The 26150-nt window shown below is 40.0% G+C and overlaps 1 protein-coding gene across 1 annotated transcript; it reads left to right on the top strand.

The window, feature by feature from the left end:
* The first annotated feature begins 1627 nt into the window (after positions 1-1627).
* Positions 1628-25930, top strand: znfx1 (zinc finger, NFX1-type containing 1). The gene is made up of 19 exons (XM_067586792.1): positions 1628-1941; positions 2808-2892; positions 2990-3951; positions 4665-4899; positions 5055-5407; positions 5608-5787; positions 6297-6403; positions 7193-7431; positions 7601-7732; positions 8042-8190; positions 8427-8570; positions 8689-8797; positions 9277-9515; positions 10943-11082; positions 16627-16759; positions 18126-18293; positions 21735-21845; positions 22467-22562; positions 22801-25930. The coding sequence occupies exons 2-19, from the start codon at positions 2859-2861 to the stop codon at positions 25252-25254; spliced, it is 5985 nt and encodes a 1994-aa protein (XP_067442893.1). The 5' UTR covers positions 1628-1941; positions 2808-2858; the 3' UTR covers positions 25255-25930.
* The last annotated feature ends 220 nt before the right edge of the window (positions 25931-26150 follow it).

The following is a 26150-nucleotide window of genomic DNA, read 5'->3' as shown; positions in this document are numbered from 1 at the left end:
TTGTAGGTGATCAGTTTAAAAATATGACGCATTGTTAGTTGAAACTATATACTGTATGTATATAAAATCTTTATATACAGTCTATGGTTTAAACTCTCAGCTTTAGTTCAATTTAGCTCCACCTAACGTTACAACACAGACTAAATGCCTCTTTCATTGTTAAAGGACAGGTTCACATTTTTTAAAATCAATCTTAAAACAATACTTGTATTGAAAGATTTATGTGTTGCTGTACTCATTCCTAATGTCCATACTGGCTGTGAAGAAATCACAAAAGCGATTTCTCTTTCTGTGCAAAAAAGTATTTCCAAAGTTTGACAGAAGATAATATAATACCTATAATATATAGCCTAATATGAGAGACTTAGCATGAGAAGATGTCCTCTCTGTGTTTCCCTGGACAGTGCTTGCTGAGGTGGAGAACAGGGATAAGACAAAGAGAACATTGTACCAAAAAGACTGTAGCTAACTCTGGAGGACTTCATTTGTCTAACTCAGCTATAGCTTTCTCTTTGTTGTTGTTGTTGTTGTTTTGTTTAAGCTTTATTTAGTCAGACAGTCTCATTGAGATTAAGATCTCTTTTCCAAGAAACAAGAAAACATTCATAAGACAAGAGCACAATGAGCAGACAGAAACAACACAACCACACAATAAACAAGGAATTAATAAAAACAGTTACAAGAATCATGAAAAAATATCAGATTATAAAGCTTTAAAATTTCAAAGAGGAATGTAAGACTCAAGTTTGAGGGCAGTTTGTAGTTCATTCTATTTAATAGGTGCATAGTAGCTGAGGCTAGTTCTGCCAACATTAGTGCGTACCTGAGGGGTATCTAAGGTTAAGTAGTTACTGGATCGTGTGCTGTAGATTTGGATGAGAGTAGAGATGTGAGGTAGTTTGGGAGCTTCAACAGTAGAGCTTTATATGAATAACATGAGATGGTTATTTCTTCTTGACTGTAAGGAGGTTCAACCAACCTGGTGATACAGAGAACAATGTTGAATATGAAGTTTGTCATCTGTGATAAAGCGTAATGAATTATGATACACAGGCTTTAACTGCTGAAATGTTGATGGGGCAGTGTGACAATACAGAATATCTCCATAGACATGAAGCTTCATCTGAACTTGCAAGAGCATCTGTGCACTATGAACTGTAGATTATAGCCTACACTGAAATTCCATTAGGATGGGATCTCCTATGGACTGGGGGAATGATTGCAGCCACAAATAATTTTTTTGACATTTTTGGGAGCCATTCAGCATAGTAAGTACTTTAAAGCCTACTTCAATTACATTTAGCTGATATTACTTATCGTACCGTATAATTACGTAATACTGGTTTTTAATTTGCAATTTAGCTTTTTTTTTTACATTGTGGCATCTATGTAGGCCTATCTGAAAACTTATCTTAACCACTGGCTATAACATAAACAAAACCAGTAAATTTAGAAGAAACCCAGCGGTATCCTGCCACACACGCGCACCAGGCTGTTTGTGAATAACCACAGGCCTAGATACTGAACAAGTTTGCAACTGGGCACAAGTTGTTATGTGTATTGATGATAGATAACAGTCCTCTCATCAAACTCATCATGTGCAACACAGCGATCGTCAGACAAACAGACAACCACATCAAAAACGACAACAGCACCAACAACAAACACAGAACAGATCATCACAGACTTAACACCCACTGGTTCAATTTTATTTCACAGTGACATGCCTGTTAGTCAGAAACGAAAGGTCTGTTTGTTCTGACGAAACGAAAGTGACAGAGCATTTAAATAGCAGCTTCCTGAACTGAGAAGCCAGAGCCTGCGAGCAGCAACAGCAAAGCCGAAACTAGACTGAGCCGGATGTATTAGCGATAATAACAACAAATATGCATTTTTAAAGCTTTATATAGACTATTTAATGTCCAGTGGACTTCAATCTGGGTAAGAGCTCTCTTTCTTTCTGTATGTTATTCTCGGGGAAAGAGTGAAAGGCAGAGGCAGCCAGCTAAATCGATTTAAAAATATATATGTATATATAATATATAGAATATAGGAGTGAGGATGGGGCGGACAGACCTCACTGGTCAGTATAAGACATGCATTGGCTAGAAGTGTTATGGAGTAGCCTATCGAAACTGAGCTACAGAATACACTGCACAATTGTCAGCTTGTTGGAAAAGTACCTGTAACACCCCGAGGGCATTTCAGCAATTCCGCATCTAAAGAAATATTGTGGTTAGAAGCGCTCATCCGATTTCTGCTGAAAGGAAACCTACACTCCCATGCAGGTCCTTCGTGCATCCAGTAGAGGGCACACTCTTCATTTGGATTATGTCATTGCAATTGCAAGTAAAGTGCACTCTCAATCAAAGATTCATTAGAATCTAGCGAAAATGTCACACTACAGTCAAGAGTAGTTCAAACGTAGTGTTCCCTTACCACAATGGGAATTCAAATACATATCACACAAAATAACAGTACAGGCTTTCTCTTGAGAGCGAAGAGACAGGCGAGCAAAGTAGTTGCTCTAATTTCCTGAGAAGCCATAAACAATGAGATCATCTCCTCTTGGCTGACTTCGGCACTCCTGTGACCACGCAAATCATACAGATAATAAAGGGGGCGGGGCGGACGGCTGGGGGGGGGCATGATAAGAACACACTGCATAATAGTGAAAGTGTAACCATTTATCAGGAGTGAAACATAATTTATGCTGACAGTCTTAGTGGTCTTGAATTAAAAGTTCCTGTGTAATTATGCTCAAATGTGTTATTTTTACATACACTTTCTAATTTCTTGCCAACTAGAAATCATCTGTGTTACCATCTTAAATTTCAACAGCTACCACATGTATTACCATGGAAAGACTGACGGGGAGAAGAGGACCTAATGGTAACTATACAGTATGAGAGTCAGTCAGTTAAAAACATGGGTACAAATCTGTACAATTTTCAAGGTCTCCTTATGTGAATGTTGCTTTTCTCCCCAGATCCTGGCAATGGCCAAAATGATAACGCCCGTGAAGGCAGAGGGAGAAGACGGGGAGGTGCACAGGGAGACAGGGGGAGAGGAACAGAGGGCAGAAGAACACAAAGTCGTGGGAGTAGTCAAAGTGAAAGGGAGGAAACAAATGGACAAAGAGGAGGAGGAGGAGGAGGAGGAGGAGGAGGTGAAGGGATGCGTGGGAGAGGGAGAAGAAGAGGAGGTGGAGCAGACCTAGGGAGAGGAGGAGAAAGAGGTGCAGGAAGAGGAGGCAGGGAGGAGATGGGTGGAGGAAGAGGAGGTGGAGGTGGAGGTGAAGGGGTGCGAGGCAGAGGACGAGGAGGTGGTGGAGCAGCAGACTTAGGGAGAGGGGGTGGAAGGGATGTAGGAAGGGGAGGCAGAGGGAGAGGAGGAGGGAGAGGAGGAGGCGGAAATGGAGGGGAAGGGGCAGAGAGAGGGAGAGGTGGGGCAGGGAGAAATGGAGAGCAAGGTGCAGCTAGAGGAAGGAGAGGGGGGCATAGTGTGGACAGAAGAGGAGGTAGAGGCGGTGAGAGAAGAGACGGTGTGGGAGAAAGACAAGAGGGGAATGGAGGGAGATCAGTTTCTGTAGGCAGAGTCGGGCCTCCACAAGGCCGTAGACTGGGCTATAAAACACTGGAAGAACTCTCTGAAAAAGACCCTTCTGTAGTGGCCATCACCCTGTCCACTAACCCTGCCTTACATGATGTACTACGTGAGACAAACATGAAGCGGGAACTTGTCGAACTCCTCAGCCTGGTGCTGAGTAAAGCCTTCAAATCACGCTCAGACAGAGGCACCCTGCAGCACCTGGCTGGCATCATAAAAGATTCAGGGTTCATTCGCACTACCCTGCCCCACTATCTGACAAGCATGGTGTACGAGTTCAACCCTGTCCACAGGGCACAGTACCCACAGTATCTGGAAAACATCCTGGTGATTCTCTCAGAGGTAAAGACAGGAAGAAATGAATGAAAGACCATATCAGTCAGTAAATTCAGCTTAAGGATAAATGAAGGAATATATGAAAAATCCCCTGCACAAAAGTAATTGAGTAGACCCAGAAGAGTTGTCTCTGATAAAAGCTTAGTTTTTTAGTTCTTTCAACAGCAGTTGAGCTGCATTTTAAGTATTTCTCCATAACATTTAATATTCAAGACTAAATAAGCAACAATCAAAGTATAAGGAAAAATGAAAATTTGCAATAAATAATGTGATGCAATATAATTTATTTCCTAGGGCACCAGGTGTAAACAATCTGTTTTTATCATTTCCACCCTGCTGAAGACCCTGATGTCAAAACCCATACTTAGTTATTATTTATTAAGAGTTTCTTGCTCAAAAGCTTTGTCAAGACTGTGTAGGTGTGGTTGGGTCAGATTTAGCCCTCCACACTTCAAACCAGAGATAAAAACACTCACAAAAACACAAATATGGAAATAACCATAACTGTTCAAATATTAACAGAAAGCTTACTTACTTGAAAACTTGTTCCTCTAGTGCTCTATTGCTTATAGTAAGAAAATCAGTTTTCAGGTCCTTAAATAAACTTCTACAAATGCATTATTTTAGCCTTATTGTGCTTCTTTCTGTTAACTGTTTTTAACAGAACTGTTCAAAGTGTTAAACTCCCTACACTTTAATTATCCTCAATATGTTATTAGGTGCTCAACATCTTCCCTGCTAGCTCGGTCCAGGCTGTGAGTTTGTTACTGACACTGGTCCCAAACTCCATCAACACCCTGAGGGCATCAGGAGTGGACATCCCGGCTCAAGTGGAGGAGAACATGGAGAGTCTTCAGGGTCTAGTCAATCACCTCCAGGAGAGATCCAGGGATGGTACCCTCCGCTCAGGCAGGGACACCTATGCCCTCCTAAACACCGGTGGAGATAACCCAGGTAATGGCCTCTTATGGATATTTTTACTGAAGTGCTGGTCTTCAAATGTTTTGTTATCCTGCCCTTAACCAAACACTGTAGATGTTTGTACAAAATTCTCACATAGTTTTATAGATATGTAAGTACAACTGAAACTCCCACTACTACTAACCCAGGTGGAGAAGAGCATCAGGATTTCAGGACCATACCCATCTACCCAACCCCTGAGGAGTTTCATCAGAACCACAGGCCCTTTCTTAGACCCAACCTCACCTCTCAGCGCTACACAAGCACCCACCTTTACCTCGACACACACTTCCGACTGCTGAGAGAGGACTTTGTGAGGCCACTCCGTGAGGGGATCCAGCAATTGCTTCAGAACCAAATGGACATGGGGAGGAGTGATAAACCACTGAAGACAAGGCGCTTTGATGATATCCGAGTATATTTTGACACACGACTGGTGGTACCCAGGTGCACACATGCTGGCCTCGCCTACACCGTCCAGTTTGACATTCAGCCACTTAAGGTTAGCCATTGGATGGAATTAGATGTTTGTCACAACTTATCTTTATATAACATTAGATTAATTCCACATTGAAAACTTTTTGTGTTATAAAATGAGATATTGTTGAATTGACATTTTAGGAGATGCTAGTATTTTGCTAAATTTGGCTAATATTAAGGTATATTTAATAATGTATATAACTTTCTCCATCTTTTCTACAGTTTGTGCGCTGGCAGAACTCCAAGAGGCTGATCTACGGTTCCCTGGTCTGCCTGTCGTGTGATAATTTTGAGAGCTTCCTGTTTGCCACAGTGTCAGATCGGGACCCCGCAGACCTGCAGATGGGACAGGTCCAGATTATCTTTACTGAAGAGAGCAGAATCAAATTGGCCCGAATTCAGGTGGGTCAACACACTGTGGTTAGTGACAAGGGCAGAATGCATGCGGTTGCTGAAAATACATATTGTTACCATCTGATTTCAGCCGCTTAATCTCCAAAATCTTTATCAGAAATGTACATGGAGTTTCCAGTTTTTAGGTACACCATGCTAAAATATTGAAAACTGTTTCTAACAGTTTGTTTTTCCTCTGTATAATACAATACTGTAATTATTATAAAATATAATTCAACAGTCCCACAAACTACAGCCTCCAAAATGACCATAAAGTTGAATCAACACCTCTTTCAAACAGTTTTGACAAAAAAAAACAAAAACTGAACTTTAGCAGGCTGTTGCATTATTACCTATAGCTAGGTTTACTAATAAACTGACCACTGAGTGTATTTAGAAGGCAATCATATTATTAAATTGCATTGTTGCTTGCATGGATGCAGTGGGTGATGGGTGGAGGGCATTTATTGTTTTCTATATAACAAATATATGACAAATAAACTGGTTTAATCCCACAGAAAGATCAGTTGTTCCTGATGGTAGAGACCACTGCCTACTTCGAGGCCTATCGGTATGTTCTAGATGGCCTAAAGGAGCAGAGAGAGGATGAGCTACCCTTTCAGAGGTATGCAATTGTGTTTGTGTGTTTGTCTGTGTGCTGTGGAGGAGTTTAATATTTTACTGTCAAGGTAATAGATTTTATATAATCCCACAGTACTTTCAACAGGAGTTCACATGTATTTCAAAGGGCAGTGGGGGAAGAAATGGTACAAAGCAGGTTCAGCCATCACACTCTTAATTGCCATGAGTTAATTATATCTAATTATATCGTTATGGTATTCCCAAAAAGCTATCACGCATGGATGAGTTCAAAAGTTCTGTTATTATCTGCACTCCCAGTGCCCTTCTGCAGCCACCACAAAGTAATGTATTCCATGAAACATTTTGTTGGCCATCTGTCTCCCAGACATTTCTCTTGTGACTCATTAGCTCAAACATTAAACTGTGTTCACTTCAGAGCTGCAACATGGGACTTACCAGCAACTTTGGTATTTTTATATATCAAGGAAAGTTGGTTAAAAAAAAAAAGTCAATTAAATAAAATGGACAATTCAAAGTGCTTTACACAATACATTAAAACATAATAAAAAGAAAACCAATGTTAATTAAATGATAGAAACTTTTGAAAGGAAATTTTGGAGATCAATTCTCAAGTTCTTGTGCTGTTTTCCATTACTAATCCTTACTTAATGCATGCTGCTTGTGAGCTTGTGTGTAATTTTGACTTGTTAAGAAAAACTGATTTTGGAAAAGCAATATATGAACAATAATCTATTAATGATATGTCTCTACATCTTTGCTTTGCACAGATAATAGATGTTAAAAGATGTCATCCTCTCCGTCATATTTCTAGGTACATCGTGGAGTGTAATGCAGATGTGCAACCCCCAGCTTATCTGCAAAGAAATGACACTTATGACCTGTCATCTGTGGCTAACCCTGAATGTAAGGACAGCGTACGGCCCTTTCACAGCCTGCAGGCAGAGGCCTGGCCGAGAATGGAGGAGCTGGGGCTGGATGAGTCTCAGATGAAAGCCTTCCAGCTGGCCCTCACTAAGGAGTTGGCCATCTTACAGGGACCTCCTGGCACTGGTAACACACTCAAAAGCCATTGTTGGAAGCATAAACTAATTAATTTGTGAATTAGTAGTGTAAAATGTATTTTACACATTTGTAAAATGACAGAATTCTAAGAATTAAAAAGTTTTACTTGCCTCTTAAAACATTTGAAAATCGTGCAACTCTGCTTACATTTCCTCAGGAAAAACCTACGTTGGACTAAAGATTGCTCAGGCTCTTTTGACCAATCGGGATCTTTGGAGAAATCGATATGGCAACTCTCCGATGCTGGTAGTGTGTTACACTAACCATGCTCTGGATCAGTTCCTTGAGGGTGAGCAGTGATGCCAGTTCATTATAATATTATAATATCAAATCTATTTGACAAGTTTTTTGAGTGGTTCATCAAATGATTTGAAAATGCATTCAGGTCTCCTGTCAACAAAATGTGTGTATTTATTCCTAAAACAAATAAAAAATCTTGGCAGCTGTATTTGTTTATATGGTGGAATGTTTGTTAATATGCTATAGATATATACTTCAAATCTTTAATATTTTTCTTAGAAAACTCCAGCTTGATGCGCTGGAATGGGCGATGTAAGACAAATAACCTGTGTGCACTTTGTTTGCCTCTGCATCCAAGGTATCCATAAATTCCTGCCGACGGGCATTGTGCGAGTGGGAGGCCGCAGCAACAGTGAGGTCCTGAAACGTTTCAATCTCAGGGAGCTGATGCACTCACATGACTTCAGACGAACGCTGCCGCCTTATCTGCGTGGTGCGTTTAATGAGGTGAGCTCATATTGTATGAGGAACTGCCTGACCTACAGTGAGTGATTAGAATGTATGACTGGATATTATAGGTTTTTAATAAACCATTATTATTATTAAGCTTATTATAGACTTCAGATTCACAATTGTAAGTTTATCATATTGATGTTCTGGATATGGTGTACCTTATCTTTTTGTATATTTCATACATTGTCGTGTGATTTCTCCACCTAATTGTCCTATTCATGACATGACAGATTTACAAGCAGCTGTGTCAGGAAGAGAGGGAGATTCAAAATCAAAGTGTGAAGCTTGAGTGTTCTCTGAAAGGCATTCTGCGTGAAACCTTTCTTCAGAGGTTCATTTCAGACAGACACTGGAACAGTCTGCAAGAACCACTTGTGAGTCAAACTGGATTAAAAACAAAACAAAAACAAAACATGTAAATGTGTAAACTGAGCTAGACAGAAGATAAGATGTTATTAACTTATCAGTTCATATTTACGAAACAATTTTTAGATGGAGGATGGTTTTGAGACCCGGAATAAGAAGCCCAGTCTGATTATGGAGTGGTTGGGTTTGGGTTCCACCGCCTTCCTGCAGAGGGAGACAGAGAGTGCAAATGACGGTAAGCCTTTTACTATAAGTGGAGCTCCACTAAAACATTGAAAGAGTACTTCTGTCATTATACTTTCAAAGCAATTTGTATTCACACCAGCCCTGGCTGCTCCATTTCAGCTCTCTCCAAACCAGCTGAAATTGACACTTAAGAGCTTTCAAAAAGGATCATTAAATTCTAAACTCAAAGCAGCAGGATTTTGTAGCTACACAATGATAAATAATCCAGCTCCCAGTTCAGCCAGACCACATCTGAAATTTACCAAGAACATCCACCATTTATCATAGAATATACAGTACATACAATATATTGAATGTAGACTGATATTGTCTGTCCCCTCACTCAGTTTCTGTGCTATTTTACTGTATTTGAGGACATTTTTTTGTGTATTATTATGCACATGCAACTTTATAAGTTGGAAATGAAAACTAAAATTCTGTACTTCAATTGTACTGGGTGAATGAAATCATTCTGATGCTACGTGTTAGATATAGCAGCAGAAGAACCAATGGAGCAGGAGGAAGAGGACCTCATTGAAATCGCAGAGGAGGCAGATCTGATCCAGGCGGAGAGGATTATTGATGACAACATTGTTCCCAGAGGTGGTAGAGATGGCAGAAAGAGGGAAGTCATGGAGGATACTGTCAGAGAAGTGCAAGAACTGATGCTGGCTATGAACCTGGATAAATCTGAAATAAAGGCTGAGCAGAGTGAGCAAGGATGGGAGGTAAAATCAAGATAAGAATTTTCATGTCGAGATTGTAATGAGTTCACTAGTTCAAACTTTTTTGCAATCCCTTAATAAATTGATTGAGAATGTGGTTATGAAGGGCAATAGTTGATTGGTTTGGTGGGAGTAGATGTATATGCATATATGTGTTTACAGTAAATGGTCAACAGAAACACAATTAAGTGCCTTGCTTAAAGGAATACTTCATCAAAAATCTTTCTTTTGAGTATCAAATACTTTCAGTAGGCTATAAAGGTCTCTTGCTTGTGTGCAAAGAAAGGCAGCTGTAGTCAGCTTGGATTCACAGCAGTTACAATGGATTCCAAGGCTAATGCTGAAGTAGGATGCACCATCCTACTTAAAGGTATAATATGTAATTATTCCACATTAAAATGTCTAAAAACAACTAGACCTAGGTTATATATTTTGTTGAGTTGTGTACTTAGATTATCCCAAATGTTTCCAACAATTTTCAAACCCAGAGAAATCTGTAATTTAATCAAAGTAACGGACTGTTTCATTTGGTCGCCTGTCAATGGCGTCTTACCTCCTCTACCAAAGAGTAAACATGCACAAGATGCATGTGGCGGTGCTGTGTTTGTCCGCTACAATGGTGTCTACCAAAGAGTAACTTACACACATACAAGAAAACACATTGGCGTTGTGGCTGTTCCACAGAAACTGTTTCATGATAAATTTAGGTCGCTTTTAACTATATATTTTAGCCGGAAGAAGGATTTTGTCATTGGACGTTTGGATCTTAAGTTATCAGATAAATAAACTGGGCAAACGTTAGCAGCAGCTCGGCTAACAGCCCCTCCAGGAAGTCCGGTGGTCACCAAACCTCGTCGGAGAAATATTGTTTTTTTAGGTGAAACAGCTTTAATTAGTATTTTAATGATTTTAATCTGCATGTACGTTTGTTTTTGGAGAGGAGACCTCTGCGGATAATTCAGCTCCCGGGAGAAATCTGCTGAACGTCTGGATCTAAAGTTATAAGAGAAATAAACCGAACAAGTGTTAGCAGCAGCTCAGCTGATTTTTTAAGTGAAACAGCTTTATTTAGTGTTTTTACCTGTAATCTCCGGGTCCGTTTGTTCTGGAGAGGAGGATACCTCTGTGGGTAATTCGGCTCCCGGTAAAAACATCCCGAATGATTAACACTGGAGTAATCCTATCCCGGTGAAGCTGGTTATTTAACGATGAAGACAACAACTCCCATGATCCATTGCTACTTCATACCGTCACGCTCTGTCTTTTGTTATTGTTTTGATTGAGAGACCCCTAGCGGCTGAAATTACATATTGTGCGTTTAAATTACAGAACAAAACAATTTACCAGATTAGCTAGAATTTAAAGCAGGTTAAACAGTTAATGAACTGAGGGTCTGAAGTTCACACATTACCCTGTTCTGGTCTGTACAGATACAACGGGAGCAGAAGAGAAAGATAAAGAGCAAAATCAAGAAAGAGCTGGGGAAGACCACGGCTATGACTGATGAGGAGGAAGAGAACGTCTTGGATATTTGGACCCTTAATTCGCCCGACCGATGGCGACTCTATAGGTCAGTCTGCATCTCTGTTTCACTTTATTTTCCTTTGCTCACAATCCATGTGCCTCTTTATCAACTCTCACTTTCCATCACTTCTCCTAGTATCTTACATTTCTCTCCTCCTTCCCTCCTTCTTCATTTTTCTTCCTCCCTCTTATCCCCCAAGCAACCTCAGTCTGGTAGAAGTAGTCTATTCCCAGTGTGTATAATTAAGTCAACTAATCACCGGGAAAATGTATCCCAGAGGATCTTCTTACCTCAGAGAGCCAAGATGTATCTCCAAACTTCTATCACTGTGAAAACAGGATTGCAAGGACTAGTCAAAATTATCATTTAAACCAGTGGTTCTCAACCTTTTCAAGTTGCAAACCCCCCACAGGAAGACAATTGCTTTGCCCTCAGACAGAACAACAACTAATTCAATTTTGGCTTTAAGTAGTGTTTTTAGATTTATTGAAATAACAGCACCTTCACAGTCAACAGCCAACATGTCTGCTTTAGGCCAAAAAGAATAATAATAGATAGAAATACATTCTCATATTACTTAGGTAACTGAGCCTGTTAACATGTATTAAAACAGAGTATGTAAAGTGAAAGATGTGATGCAAAACACTTGCATCACATCTCAAAACAACATGAATCTCAATTTGTCAGTTCTGTTCAACAGAGAGTCACAAGAAAATAAGATGTAAATTTACACAGCAGACCTTTGTTGGTGCATCACAGAGTCAAGGACTCAATTTAGCATTTCAGTTTGCGTGGGTGATAATGTCAAGCTCCAGTTTCAAGTTGAGATAAAGCTTGTACCAGTATTGACCACAAGAGGGCAGAAAAAGACTGTGTCAGTACTAAAGTCTACATGTCCAGCTGCAGGAAAAATGAGTCTCATCTGCAGATAAACTGTTCCCTGAATACAAAACTGGTGTCAAGCAAAACCTCTCAGTTTTATGAGCAAACACAGGGCGGCGGTACAGAAATATATATACATTTGAATGGTATTTATTTTTTTCAGAGCGAATCAGTGGCCTTACAGGCCTTAGTTGAAGAACTGTTTTCATATCAGTTCATTCATTACATTTTCCTGTAATAATGGAGATTCTATCTGTTTTTTACAGACTTCCATTTAAAGGCTGGTTGCCTAATATCAATCAGTTGATTCTTTTTCTTTTTTTCCCGTCATGCAGCAGGGACATCATTCACTTACCCTCACACATTTTAGTGGGATGGCTGGACCTGCCTATTTGAACAACTGCAACTGTATTCTTGGTTTTAAATAGGAGACTGCCACACAAAGATCATCTTCATCTCTGAAGGGTCGTTATCTTTATGTTCTTGATGAATGTCAGTGTGGAAAATGTCTTTTAACATAAATAAAATATATTTTAACATAAATATGTAGATCCAAAGTAAAGAGTACATCCATTGCAGCTTTTGATAGTCCTGAGTATTCCACAGCTACTGACAGCCAGAATTGTTCCAGTGTGCATGATGCGAAAGCAGTCTGTATGTGCGGTCAGAAGAGAGGTCCAACAGGACATCCTCAGTTCCGACAACAGGTATTGCACACTGGAGGGGGTGAAAGGCTGACGTATCCAGTCGTATCTCTCTGGCATATCATCTTTTGGGAAGTATCTGTTGCAATGATGTGAATTTAGCAATTTTGTTGCTAGATGTAGCAACTTTTCAGATTACCCTGGCAACTTTTTTTTCAAAAAGTACCTAGCAGCAAATTTAGCTACTTTTAGAATTTATTTGGAACTTTTGACAACTTTTGAAAAGTTTCCCAAATGCTAAAATGCGTGTGTTTTCCCTCTAAATGACACAAAAACCAGCCTGGCTGCAAAAGTGCATTGTGAGTGATATCAGCAGTAGTGACAGTAGCAACAATCATTGTTGGCTGACTACAGCAGCAGTAGCATATGTTTGACGAGACAAACTTACATTTTTTGGTCAAATCATTTAAACTCATTCAATTCAGAGTACAAATATTTGGTTAGGAAATTACAATTTAAAAAAATAAGACAAATTTAGAATTTCCTCCACAAAGTAGCATCAACAATCTGAAGAGGGCTAAATCCTCTCAGTAATGTTACTACATACTACAACACTCCCTGCAGCTAGTGTTGAAAAAGCTTTTCAACATTTAATTTAAAGAAAAAATGCATATGTGTTTCTCTGGTGGTTAGTTAAAAGTTAAACTTGATAAGTTTAAATAGTTCAACAACCAAAGTTAAAATACAATAAATATAGTTGGTCATGAATGTTTGATCTTGAACAGAACTTACAACATCAATCAACATGTACCTGAATTTAAAGGGTGGCTGAAGCCAGTACATGGGGATGACTGTCAGGCATACTGTGTGTACTACAAATCAGATATGCTTGCAAAAATGTATGACATCAAAAAACATTGTGCTACAGCAAAGCATATAAATAAATCAAAACTGTACAACCCTGCAACACAGTCTGCATTACAGTTGGTTAAGAATGTGGATAACTGCAAAACTGCAGAGGCTACTATGGCAATGGCCATTGGTACTCATCCACTGTGTGTGCCATTCTTTACAACTGGCTGTCAGTGCAGCATCCAAAGAAATCCCTAGGAGTGTTGAGTACTTAATCAAGGAAACCAACTGGTTTTCGATTTCCTTAAAATGGTAGGAGGCATACAAAGCAGTGTATGCTGCCATTAATTGTGGCCAGAAACCCCTGCAGATCACCAAAGTCTGTGCCACATGTTGGCTATCAATTGAGCCTGCTGTAACTCATATATTGAGCCAGTGGGAAGAACTGAAACTCCACTTTGAGTTGACCAAGGCCAGTGAGCATTGCTACATGGCGGATGTGCTCCACACCATGTATGTAGACAAGACCAACTATGTCTATCTGACATTCTTGAAATCAATCCTCGCTGACATACAAGTTGCAGTGACGTCATTTGAGGGAGAGCAAACAGATCCTGGCAAGCTTTTGGATCTGGTACACCTCTTAACATCATTTTGCAGCAGAGTAGTCAACCTGTTCTGTTGAAGTGAATAACTGCACGGCATGTCCTTTGGCATGTCACACTCTCAACTCCATACTCCTGGTGCAGTATGGACTGAAGCTGGCTGGTCATACCTGTTACCAGCATAAACTACCAAGTGAAGTTATGCAGCAGTTTGGGACCACAGCAGCGTACAGCTTTAACGCCACTCCATCCTCTTCTGCTGGTTCCAGCTCAGTGACAACGCAGTTGAACAGTGAAAATGAAGAGGATTTCCTCGCCAATTTATGATTCATCATATTTACGTATGCAAGGAATGGACTTTCTGGAACTAGTGGGGACACACAGCTGATGGTGGCAGTGTGCACTGCAGTGTGAATGAGAACAGTGCCAATATCTGGAGGAAACCATTGAGCAACTAGTCACTGCCAGCCAAGCAGCACAACAGCCTGGAGAGAACTGGAGAGAGGTGCCTAGTGCATATTTGAGTTAAGTTGCTAGCTGCAATTGTTCAATAAGATAGCATATATGATATACCTTGTTATTAGCTTGTACCTATAATTATTGATCAGTTAGGTAGCATATTAAATAACTACCAATACACTGCTTAAAACTATAATTGTTCAGAAAGTGTAGTTTTACTAGTTAATAAGAAAATAAATAAAATGTAAGTGTTCAGTAATATGTAATGTGTCATTGTTCAATAATTCAGTGTGTTGTGTTTAAAAATAAAACAATATCTGATCATAAAGTGTTGTGTTTATATTACTTTTACAAATAAAAATATGTGATAATAAACAAACAAATCCAAATTAACAAATTTCAAATCATATTTTTCACCGAGATGACCAGTCAATTTGAGTAACGTGTATTCTACATAGTGACGCAGTTTTATGTCATTACGTAATGACATCATCACACAATGTAATCACAACGTCATTTAGCAACTTTTAGCGACAAAGCGACCTGCCTGTAGCAGCTTCCCGAAAATTAGTTGGCAAAACTGATCTGTTGAAATTGTCAAGCAGGCTTCTGTAGTGAGTGGCAGTAAGCCCTTTCATTTTTTGAATGCTTATATCCTAAGTGTCCATAAAGTCCTTGACTTGCATGGCCCATCGCTTGCCTTTTTTAAGATGTTTTTACCCTGTCAGAAAGAGCAAGGATGTTTGAGTTTGAGCCTTGGAGGGACATGTTTAGACAGTTCAGTTGGTCGAAAATGCCTGCCAAATATGCAAGGCTAGCAACCCACTACAGGTCAGTCAGATGTTTAGTGAGGGAATAACCACTATCTAATCGGAGGATATGGACGAGTTCAGTCTGGTCAATACGTTACCCTGAGAAAGTCATCTGACCTCTGTGTGAAACAGTGGTGATTCATGGTCTGATCCCATTTCATGGCAGAGTGTGGCAAACTCTGGTTTGCACTGGCAAGGATTTTATGGAGTGTGCTAGCTATTTTTAGCTCTTGTCATTGCAATGGCTGCTGGGTGGATGCAGCTCTCAGCAACAGTGTGGAGCTTTTTTGATTGAGCCACTAGATATGCCACTTCATATGAAGCTGCCAGGGCCCTAGCAGGGACTGTAGCTTACTCACTCACCACTGTCTTTTTGCTCGAAGTTCTCCTTCCTTATGTTGAAAAACCTTTAAGGATTTGTTGATGTGTGAGATGCGTTTTGTTTCCTGAATGTCTCTTAAAGGACCAGTGTGTAAGATTTAGTGACATCTAGCGGTGAAGTTGCAGATTGCAACTAAATGAATAAACCTCCCTCACCCTCCCCTTCCAAGCATGTGGGAGAACCTATTGTGGCCACGAAACTTGTGAAAGACACAAATGGCCCTCTCTAGAGCCAGTGTTTGGTTTTTCCGCTCTGGGCTACTGTAGAAACATATGCATAGGCGGTGAAACATGGTGGCCTCCGTGGAAGGGGACCCTCTCCCTATGTAGATATAAAGGGCTCACTCTAAGGTAACACAAACACAATGATTCTTATTTTCATGGGATTATACACTAATTAAAACATACTTATGAATATTATATTCCATTTCTGCCAAGTCCGTTCCATTAGATGCCACTAAATCTTACACACTGGTCCTTTAATTTTAACTGGTTTTAAGATTTCATGTGCATGTACTTCTGAACAAATAACACACTGAATATTCCATGTTGTTTTTGGCTATGTATGTAAATCCATATTACAGATAGTCAGGGTGATATTTCCCGAGCTTTTTTTTTTTTTTTAAGTGTGTCCAATCAGAGTCACACTTTCACTCTCACAAACACACAATAAAATCTACTCTAAGGCAAATTGTATCACTGGTACAGGCGATAAGATGTAAAAACCATTCCCCAGTCTAAAATATGTTATTTTATTTTTTTCTCCACAACCATCTTGTGACCCCTGGAAATTATCTCCCAGGTTGAGAACCACTGATTTAAACTAACAAATAGATAGATACAATGTGTCTTGCTGTAATTGTTTAACAACACTGTAATATCAAGCTCCATACTTTTTTTCTTTTACCTTGGCTCTGAGTATACTTCCATTATTAATTTACTTTGTATCTGCAGGTTGTGGGTAGCACGCTACAGAGTCGAGCTTCGTACCAGAGCTCTGGAGTCTGAGCAGGCCTATCAGAGCGCAGTGGACAGATTGGCTGATGTGAAACGTCATGAGAGCCTCTGTCTCCTCAAGGAAGCCACGGTACAGTATTACCACAGTAATAAATAATAGGAATAGTGTTTTTCTTTTTGAATGATCCTACAGTTTATTTAAAACTTCCATCAGCCATGTCCATTCTTATGTAAAAAGGAAAGTGATATACACATCAGGTTTTGTAAATGTGAGATAATACATTGTTGTACTTTCTTAAATCAAGTAGGAAGTCATGCTCATTTAATGTAATAACAAAACCATCAAGCTTGTTTTTGAGTAATCTCTGGGCTTCAGATATGACATGTTTAAGGGTCGCCTGACCCAAATTATAAAAAACATTTTCTCAATAACATCTAGGTATAGTTTTGGCATTATGTACCTTTACTTTTTGAGATATCAATCTCTGAGATTACTGCCTCCAGCCCAATACAATGAAGATGAATGGAATTTTTCTTTTGTTGCTTCCAACAATTGAAGGTCAGTGGATTATCCAGAGTAAATGGGCAACTGTTTGTGAACATATGTTGCTTTAAAGACATATTTTTAAGGATTATTTTTCATTGCTGGGAGTACCACAAATGAAATTCCATTCACTTCCATTGTATTGGGTTGGAGACAGAAATCTCAGAGATGTAAATCTCAAAATATGTAGGAATTTACATTTATTTTGGAATCTTACTATAAAAATATAAAATAATACGCCTTTCTTGTTTATCAGCACACAACAGGGTAGATATAAGTTTCACGTAAAGGCATCAGCGTGCTTCAAACTAAGCACTTGAAGGATCAATAAACAGTGTTGGAAACCCCTCTCTCAATGCCTTTGCAATATTGCAATAGGAGGGCTGTGTCCAACAATTTTTGTGACTTTCCAGAACCAACAATCTAAGCATACCCACTTCCCGCAGCGATTGGCTAAGTGTGTGGAGGTGAGAAAGAATGAATTTCTCTCTCAAACTCAAGTCTTGTCCACACTTTGCCATGTACAGTATTATTGTGTCAAAGAAATTAGCTGTCATAAATGCTTTCAGGGAGAGACTGTCTGAAAGTGCACGCCGGTTTCCCTATTTCAATTATCTTTGTGTCTCACTGCTCTCTATGTTGGCAGGCATTTGACTTTGCCTGAGTGTGGCCATTCAGAACAGCTAAAAAACACTTGCCTGTTAGACATGGTCAGATGACACTGTGCAAAGTTCATTTTAAGTATACCCTGGAATTAAGGGAGATTCGTCTGCAGTGGTATAACCCCTCAAAAAGTCATAACACTATTAAATATGTTGCTAATTAATACGAGTAATATTACTTACAGTGGCAGAAATACAACTGTTTGTGGTAATAGTATTAATCAGAAAAAGGGTAGAGGTTTTATACTAGTATTGTGTGTAAATAAACTCACAGATAACCTGTCCATCAGGTTATTGGAATGACAACAACAGGGGCGGCCAAGTTCCGTAAGACTCTACAGGAAGTTCGTCCAAGTCTAGTGATTGTAGAGGAGGCTGCAGAGGTTCTGGAGGCCCACACCATCACCACATTGAGTGAAGCATGCCAGCACCTCATCCTCATCGGAGACCACCAGCAGGTAAGAGCCCACACTGACAAACAGGCCAATGTTTCCAGGGGTCCGTTTCACAAAGCGGGTTTAGTGAAAACTCAGAGTTTGTTAACCCTGAAATGAGGGAAACTCTGAGTTTTCCGTTTCAAAAAGGGAGGTAACTCAAACCAGAGAAAGAGGGATAACTCTAGCCTGTTTCACAGAGAGGGGTAACTTAAGCTCTCGGTCAGTTACCGTAGTAACAGACTCTATGAACCTAACCTGGTCGGGACCAGGTTTTTCTCAATGAACCTCGAGTTTCTCTCAGTCTCCGCCCTCTTTCAGAGCCACACACTCCATTTGATTTCCTCATTCATTCAGTCAGCAGGCGAGTTTTGGCGTAGCCTAGTTCTGCCGTCTGTCATTTAAAAAAATCATTAAAAAAATCAGTCAGTATATTAGAAGTCCATTAGGCACAGTAGGTGGCGACTTTTTCACTAACATGGCATGTCCTTTTGATAACGATCCCGTGGATGAAGGTGCAGCATTACTGCGCAGAGAATTAAATATTCGTTGAGAGATGGTTATCAGACCGCGCATAGATGTTCTAGCATTTCCAGACAATTATCTTTTTGAGCAGTACCATTTCACGTCACAGTCCATCATCTACATACAAAACCTAATCCGTCCTTACATTTGCAACATTACCAATCGTAATCATGCTCTCACATCCCAGCAGATATTGTGTGTTGCACTGTGTTTCTTTGCAAACGGAAGTTTTTTGTACAATGTCGGAGCCAGCCACTGGCCTTCCTAAATTTTGGCTTAGGGCCAGCTCCTCTGCCTCCGTTAGAGGTGGCGGTGCTGGACCACCACCCGTTTTACGGGCATCTGCCTTCTTTCTGTTGGCTGAGTAGAAGTCTGTGTTAGTTTAAATAGGATTAATTATTTAACAGAACATGATATAGATGAGAAGACATTTATGTGTGTGAAACCAGCATTATGTTGGGGATAAAACAACTGCACAGTCAAACAGCCACTTAATATTTACTTTACAATGTAAAACATGATCAAATGAGGTTCTCCCATGAGATTATGCCGAGGTTTCACCTGTTTGAACAATGTTTTTATATTTCATCCTAAACTGCTTCCAAGTGCGCTTCTCCCTCGCGGGATTGGACCTAAATGAAATAAATTAATAGGCGACCAATCAAGCAGTTTTCCTCTGTAATATTGTTGTGATTGCAAAGGACTACATTTAAACTTACGCACTGACCCGAGCAGCGATGTTCTCCCACGCCGTCTCCCTCTCTTTTGCAGCTGCAGCGGTGTTGCACTTCTTTTTGAAAACATGTTCAAACTCGCCGTATTATCGCATTAAGATTTCTAGCCCTAGTGGGGCGAAAAACGCAGCCCTCCGCTTCCCTGTTGCCATGGTGACTCGTTGAATCGGGGCTCAATTGATGCTGGCTTTTTATAGTTGTGGTGTACGCGCTTAACTCCAGGTGAAACTACTCCGAGTTGAATAAACTGACTCAAATCAGCTGTTCTGGAACCGGAAACTCGGAGTTTCCTATCTCAGAGTAGATCAACTCAGAGTTCAGGATTAGACTCAGAGTTTGTTGAACCTGCTTTGTGAAACGGACCCCAGAACTGTTGGTGGGCCTGCATCTATATATCTATCTATATGTGCACTGATGTGTTTTAATAAGTCATCATCCTCTGACTGAAGTTACCTTATTTACATGCCGAGGTGAAAATTTAAAGGACATTCTGTCATGGGGGATTGTGTAGTTGTCTACAGTGTTTTTGTGTGTTGCCTTGAGGGAAATGGATGCTGGACAAAAAAACCCCAAAACATACCATGCCAGCCATTACAAGATATAGAGAAGAGAAGAGTGAGGAGTGATATGCTGGACATCAGAAGACTATTACAACAACTTGTCAGGGCTTGCCAAGGACATATAGCCAGGCAGCCTGTCTAGCAATCTGTACTATGGGTTCACAACTACACACACTTCTATCACACATCTCAATATTCTGTCCTAGTCTCCTCTTGCTGTGTAACTTCTGTCTGCTCTTTTCTCATATCCTAATATTTGCTTGTTGCACCCAGTTTATGCATGAATTTATTCATGTATTTGACTATACAAACAAACCTGACTTCTTACAGTTGTACTGAAAGTTTAGCAAGTATAAGAATGGAATTTAAAATAGAGTGTAACTTGAAAATTGCTTTATTTTAACCTGGGCTTGGAAATCAATTGCTATTTTCATACATCAGATATAAAAGATTGATGTAAAAGTAATTTACCACTATTCTCGAGGCTCTTTTTACTCTTTTATACAAGTGGGTGCTATTTAATGTGCTAGACACATTTTGACAAGTACAAGTAAATAAATAAAGAAATATCAAAGTATCTCCTTTAAAACTACTAGAAAATTAAATTGGTACAGGTGTGTTAATAAGCATTTATGAAAAGCAATCACGATAAGACAGGTTTAATGGGTTTAAATCCATTTGATAGTATTCATTTTGACTCTGTGTACAAGTGTTTGGAGCTTTGTTTTTGTGGAACCCAAACTTGAACCTGTGCATGTAATGGAGGAGGATGGATCACACTTTCTGAGTAAAATAAGCTTTGGCATTGTTGTGCTGTTCATTAATCACAGGTTTGGTGTTGAATCGAGCAGAACACAATGCTTCACATTTATACTAGAATTTGTCTTGCCTCCCCCACACCCCTCCCACATGAACAATCACACTCTGTCCTCTAGCTAAATTAGGTTTGCATACACACACACACACACACACACACACACACACACACACACACACACACACACTCACACACAGAGGCAGAACAACGAAAACTTAACAGGACAGCAAAAGAAAGTTAGAGTGCATTTGCACACATTCTATATTCCCATCCAGTCCCTTCAAAACAGAAACCCAACCCAGAATATTGTTTATCCCTTCTAACCTTGATATAGATGGATTCTTCCACCTGTGTCTAAGCATGATATAATTTCCACTAGCATTTAATTGCAACTGTTCTGATCACCTAAGGCATGTGACCATGAAAGTCATCCTTCTATTCTTCACTGACATGGTTATGATGTTGTGCTCTTTAATAAACTTAAATGTGCTAATTTAATACAGTAAACCTGACATGTTAACTGAATAGTCACTGAATGGAAGAGACTAAAAGCTGGAAATAAGAAAGTTGCTATGCATATTGTTATTATTTTTTCTTTAAGAACTTGAAAAAATATCAAAATTACAAGGAATTGGCCTTTTGGTCATGAAAGCATATTTCTAGCTCTGAAAAGCTCTCCATTAGGCCACAGGAAGACCATAAGTTCCATCTCAATTTGCACGAAAAATAAAAACCAGGGCATCACATTTTATTTTTCATCAACAATAATACATGAACATTAATCGTTTAGAACATACGGTATGATTTAAAATGTAATTTCTTTCTGCAGCTGCGCCCCAGTGCCACAGTATATGAACTTGCGAAGAACTTCAATCTGGAGATGTCCATGTTTGAGAGGCTGGTGAGGATGGGACTCCCTTTTGTCAGACTCAACTACCAGGTTTGTGTTATTGCATCTTTGATCAATCATTAAAATTTAAAAATTCTTCAGATGATAGTCTAGTTAAAGACAGAGTTAAATGCATCATCCTTAAAAATGTCTGTAGGTTTGTGTGCGTCATTGTGCCTGTATGCCGCTGTCACACTAAAAATCAGTGGGTTAAAATTGTACCCATTTTGGTTTAATATAGCACCAATACAACATCGGGTTAACTTTAGCCAATAGCAATCTGTTATTTTGACCTAGTGTTTAACACAACAAACTTCAGCTAAAAACTGTCACAGATTTATTGTTTCTTGTGCAAAACAATGTTTTTGTGCAAAAAAAAAATGTTTTGCTCAAGAAACAACAACAGTTATTAACAATTAATAACAACCGTGACATGTATGTTTAAAAAGAGTAGATTATAGGAAGCTTTACTTTGCTTAAATAACCCAACAGTAAAATAAACAATAATACTAAAACTGTGTTAAAACAACCCATTGTCTTGAGTGGCTTTCTGGGTAACGTTAACACAGTATTGCAATGGTGCTATATTGACCCAAACTGGGTAAAATTTTAACCCTCATTTTAGTGTTTATGTGTGATTGACTTTATCTGTGCTTTTGTTTGTTCTTTCAGCATCGTATGAGGCCAGACATTGCCCGTCTTCTGACCCCACACATCTACTCAGAGCTGGAAAACCATCCCTCTGTATTGGTCTATGACGACATCAAGGTGTGTATTGTATTTGATCTCCTGCTGTGTCTCCATTCTGCTTGTTTTTCCTAACAGTGAATATCTGTTTACTTGCTTGCATGGATAAAAAGCATCTGCATCAGTCTTTTTAACTTTTAAATATATTTTCAGTCAAAGTCGGGCAATATGTACAAGAGTAAGAATACATAATTCAAAATAATATGATAAATATCAAATAATAACATAGTTGATGTTTTTATTGAATTCTGTCTTACAGGGCCTTAACAGCAATTTATTCTTTGTGGAGCATAACAACCCAGAAGAAGAGATCAAAGATGGGAGAAGCCATCAGAACCAACATGAGGCCAAGTTTGTAGTTGCTCTTTGCCGCTATCTTCTCTTTCAGGACTACAAACCAGAACAAATTACCATCCTAACGACGTATACTGGCCAGCTCCACTGTCTGCGTCTGCGCAATCTTATGCCTGCCAAACAGTTCTCAGGGGTCAAAGTGCATGTAGTTGACAAGTACCAAGGAGAAGAGAATGACATTGTCTTGTTGTCTCTGGTCCGCAGCAACAGGCAGGGTAAAGTTGGCTTTTTGAATATCCCCAATCGTGTCTGTGTAGCCTTGTCCCGTGCCAAGAAAGGGCTCTACTGTATAGGCAACAGTGCAATGCTAGGTCAAGTCAAACTGTGGAGCAATATCTTCCACACTTTGAGGGAGAAGGACCAGGTTGGGAAGGCTCTGACCCTGTGCTGTCAGAATCATCCAAATCGACAAGTAAAAGCATATTGTGCTGATGATTTCCAACAAGCCCCTGAGGGGGGCTGCACCCAGCCTTGTGAGTTCCGTTTGGATTGTGGCCATGTTTGCTCAAGAGTCTGCCACCCCTACGACCCAGAGCACAAGGAATACAAGTGTGGCAAGAAGTGCCAGAAGATTTTATGTGATCTGGGACACAGGTGCACATTGGTTTGCTATAAAAAATGCCCAGAGAAATGTCCAGTGAAGGTTGAAAAGATCATACCCCAGTGTCAACACAAGCAGATGGTTCCTTGCCACCAGGACCCGCAGACATTTGCGTGCCAAGAGCCTTGTCAGAAAATGCTGCGGTGTGGACATCCATGTGATTCAACCTGCGGGGAACCATGCACCAATATGTGCAAGGTAAAGGTCACCGTAAAACTTAGGTGTGGTCACAGACAGCAAGACGCTTGCTTTTATAACACTCAGGAAGAGGGGCCTGAATGCAGGACCCCTTGTGAGCATCAGCTACAATGCGGCCATGCCTGTCGTGGTACTTGTGGCAAGTGTTATCAGGGACGCTTCCACTACCCTTGTTTACACCAGTGTGAGCGTCTCCTGATTTGCTCTCACAAGTGCAGGGAGCCTTGCACTCGTGATTGCCCCCCCTGTCGGAGACAATGTGAGAATTTCTGCATCCACAGCAAGTGTATGAAGCCATGTGGACAGCCCTGTGCTCCGTGCATCGAACCCTGTGCTTGGCAATGCCCTCACCAACGCTGCAGTAAGCTTTGCTATGAGCCATGTGATCGTCCGCCATGCACCCAACCCTGTGCCGAGACCCTGGATTGCGGCCACCCATGCATAGGTCTTTGTGGAGACAAATGTCCAAGCAAATGTCGCATCTGTGATAATGATGAGGTCACAGAGATTTTCTTTGGCACTGAGGATGACCCTGAGGCTCACTTCATTGAGCTAGAGGACTGCAGGCACATCATTGAGTACACAGCCATGGACATATACATGGGGCTGGATGACAATGAGCAGGCAAATGGAGAAGAGAAGGTGGCTATAAAACTGAAGGAATGCCCAAAGTGTCGAACTCCAATCCGCAAGAATCTACGCTATGGATCTCACATCAACCGCAGCCTAGCTGAGATTGAGATGGTTAAGGAGAAGATAATTGGGAATCAGGAAGATATAAAAAAGCACAAGAAGGCCCTTCAAAAACAGTGGAAGGACAACCTTGACATGTGTGGCATGCAGAAAGAATATATGAATATCCAAAAAAGACTGGAGACACGCTATCTCACAGCAAATGACTTGTGGGTCGTGGAAAACAAGATGGATTTCCTAATAAGAGTTGCAAAACTTCTGAAGATCAAAAATGAAAAAATGTCATTCCTTCAAGGCTACAAGTTTGAGAAGACTGTCGAGGAGTTTGTGCACTGGCTCAACAGCTACCAACAAAAATTCACAGACCAGCAGGTCTTTGATTTGCAGAGGGAGCTACGGAGACTCACCCTCCTGGCTGAATTCAATGCCCGTTGCCATATGGCAAGCGAAAGAAGACAAAGTGACAAAATTCAATCCGAGGTCCAAACAATAAAAAAAGTTTTGGAAAAGCTGGGCCAATTCACTGAGCAAGATGAAGAAAGAGTGAAAGACATCATGAAGGAGCTGAACCAAAAGATTCCACTCACAGGCTTGGGGATCAGTGAAGAGGAGAGAAAGATGATCGTCTCGGCTATAAAACTGCCACCGGGACACTGGCACAAATGTCCTAATGGCCATGTCTATCTCATAACAGACTGTGGGGGGGCTATGGAGAGGCGAACCTGCCCTGATTGTGATGCTACCATTGGTGGGGCCAATCACAGACTGGCCAGTGGCAACCAGGTCGCCTCAGAGATGGATGGAGCACAGCACCCTGCTTGGTCTGAAGCCAACAACCTTCTAAACTTTGATCCACTTGACTTATGAAAGCCAAAGTCTGTGGTTTTAGTTGCCTTCAGTCCCAACTGTTAGTTGCAAAACCTGTGAATGGCAGGTTATGCCTTTACTATAATAATCAGTTTTATTCATACTGGATTCTCTATTGTTCAATATAAAAAATACTGTATTCACATTAATTTAAGGGAAATAAAGAAGTTTTCTATTTCTGTTCATGGCAATCAATTCACCTGTAAGATGGATGGGGCAGAGCACTTTGCTTGAGATCACAATCTTCTTGCATGAAATTGACTTTTGACACCCTTTATTGAAAATACAGACTTGTGTATTAATACAGTAGCAATAATCTATGATACTTTTATATCAACAAGTATTTACTTTGCTCTCTATCATGAACTGATATGAATAGCGTGGACTTCCAGTTCATGAGAGTTTTGGCATGTGCTGTTCAAAACATAGTGGATAGTGGTTTTGTTTTTAAAAATATATATTTTGCAGTTTGTCAAAGAGTAAGTGTTGGATAATAGCTTGCTGAATGATTGGTCAAATATTAACTGTAACCTCAGATACTGTATGTTCAAGGCTCCTGTGTAAGTTGTCCTGTGCCTTAACAATAGGTGGCAGTAAATCACTGTAAAAGAACAACATGACTTGATTGTTATCATGCTTGCAATTTGCTCAAATATAATAAAAGTATCTGAATCTATGAGCGCATTCTTGTCTTAATTTTACACACACACATGCCATAATTTAAGAAACACCATCAGGGAGAGCAGTGGCTTCAAATAGCAGGTTTTTAGAAAATTTAATGGGGTTATATGTTTATATTTTGTACAAATACCTTCATAGGCTGAGAACATTAAGATCAGCAGAAGCACTGATTAACATAGCTGCTACAGGATGTGCATATATATATATAGACACAT

This window comes from Thunnus thynnus, chromosome 4 (genome assembly GCF_963924715.1).
Source record: "Thunnus thynnus chromosome 4, fThuThy2.1, whole genome shotgun sequence".
In the NCBI taxonomy this organism is placed as follows: domain Eukaryota; kingdom Metazoa; phylum Chordata; class Actinopteri; order Scombriformes; family Scombridae; genus Thunnus; species Thunnus thynnus.
This window is presented reverse-complemented; position numbering and strand designations above follow the sequence as displayed.

What these genes read in the sequence shown, in the direction of transcription:
- znfx1 (XM_067586792.1), top strand. Translation starts at nt 2,859, where the DNA reads ATGGAAAGACTGACGGGGAGAAGAGGACCTAATG. An exon ending in TGCGTGGTGCGTTTAATGAG is followed by an intron (nt 8,191 to 8,426) that starts GTGAGCTCATAT and finishes ATGACATGACAG; the next exon opens with ATTTACAAGCAGCTGTGTCA. An exon ending in AGAGTGAGCAAGGATGGGAG is followed by an intron (nt 9,516 to 10,942) that starts GTAAAATCAAGA and finishes TGGTCTGTACAG; the next exon opens with ATACAACGGGAGCAGAAGAG.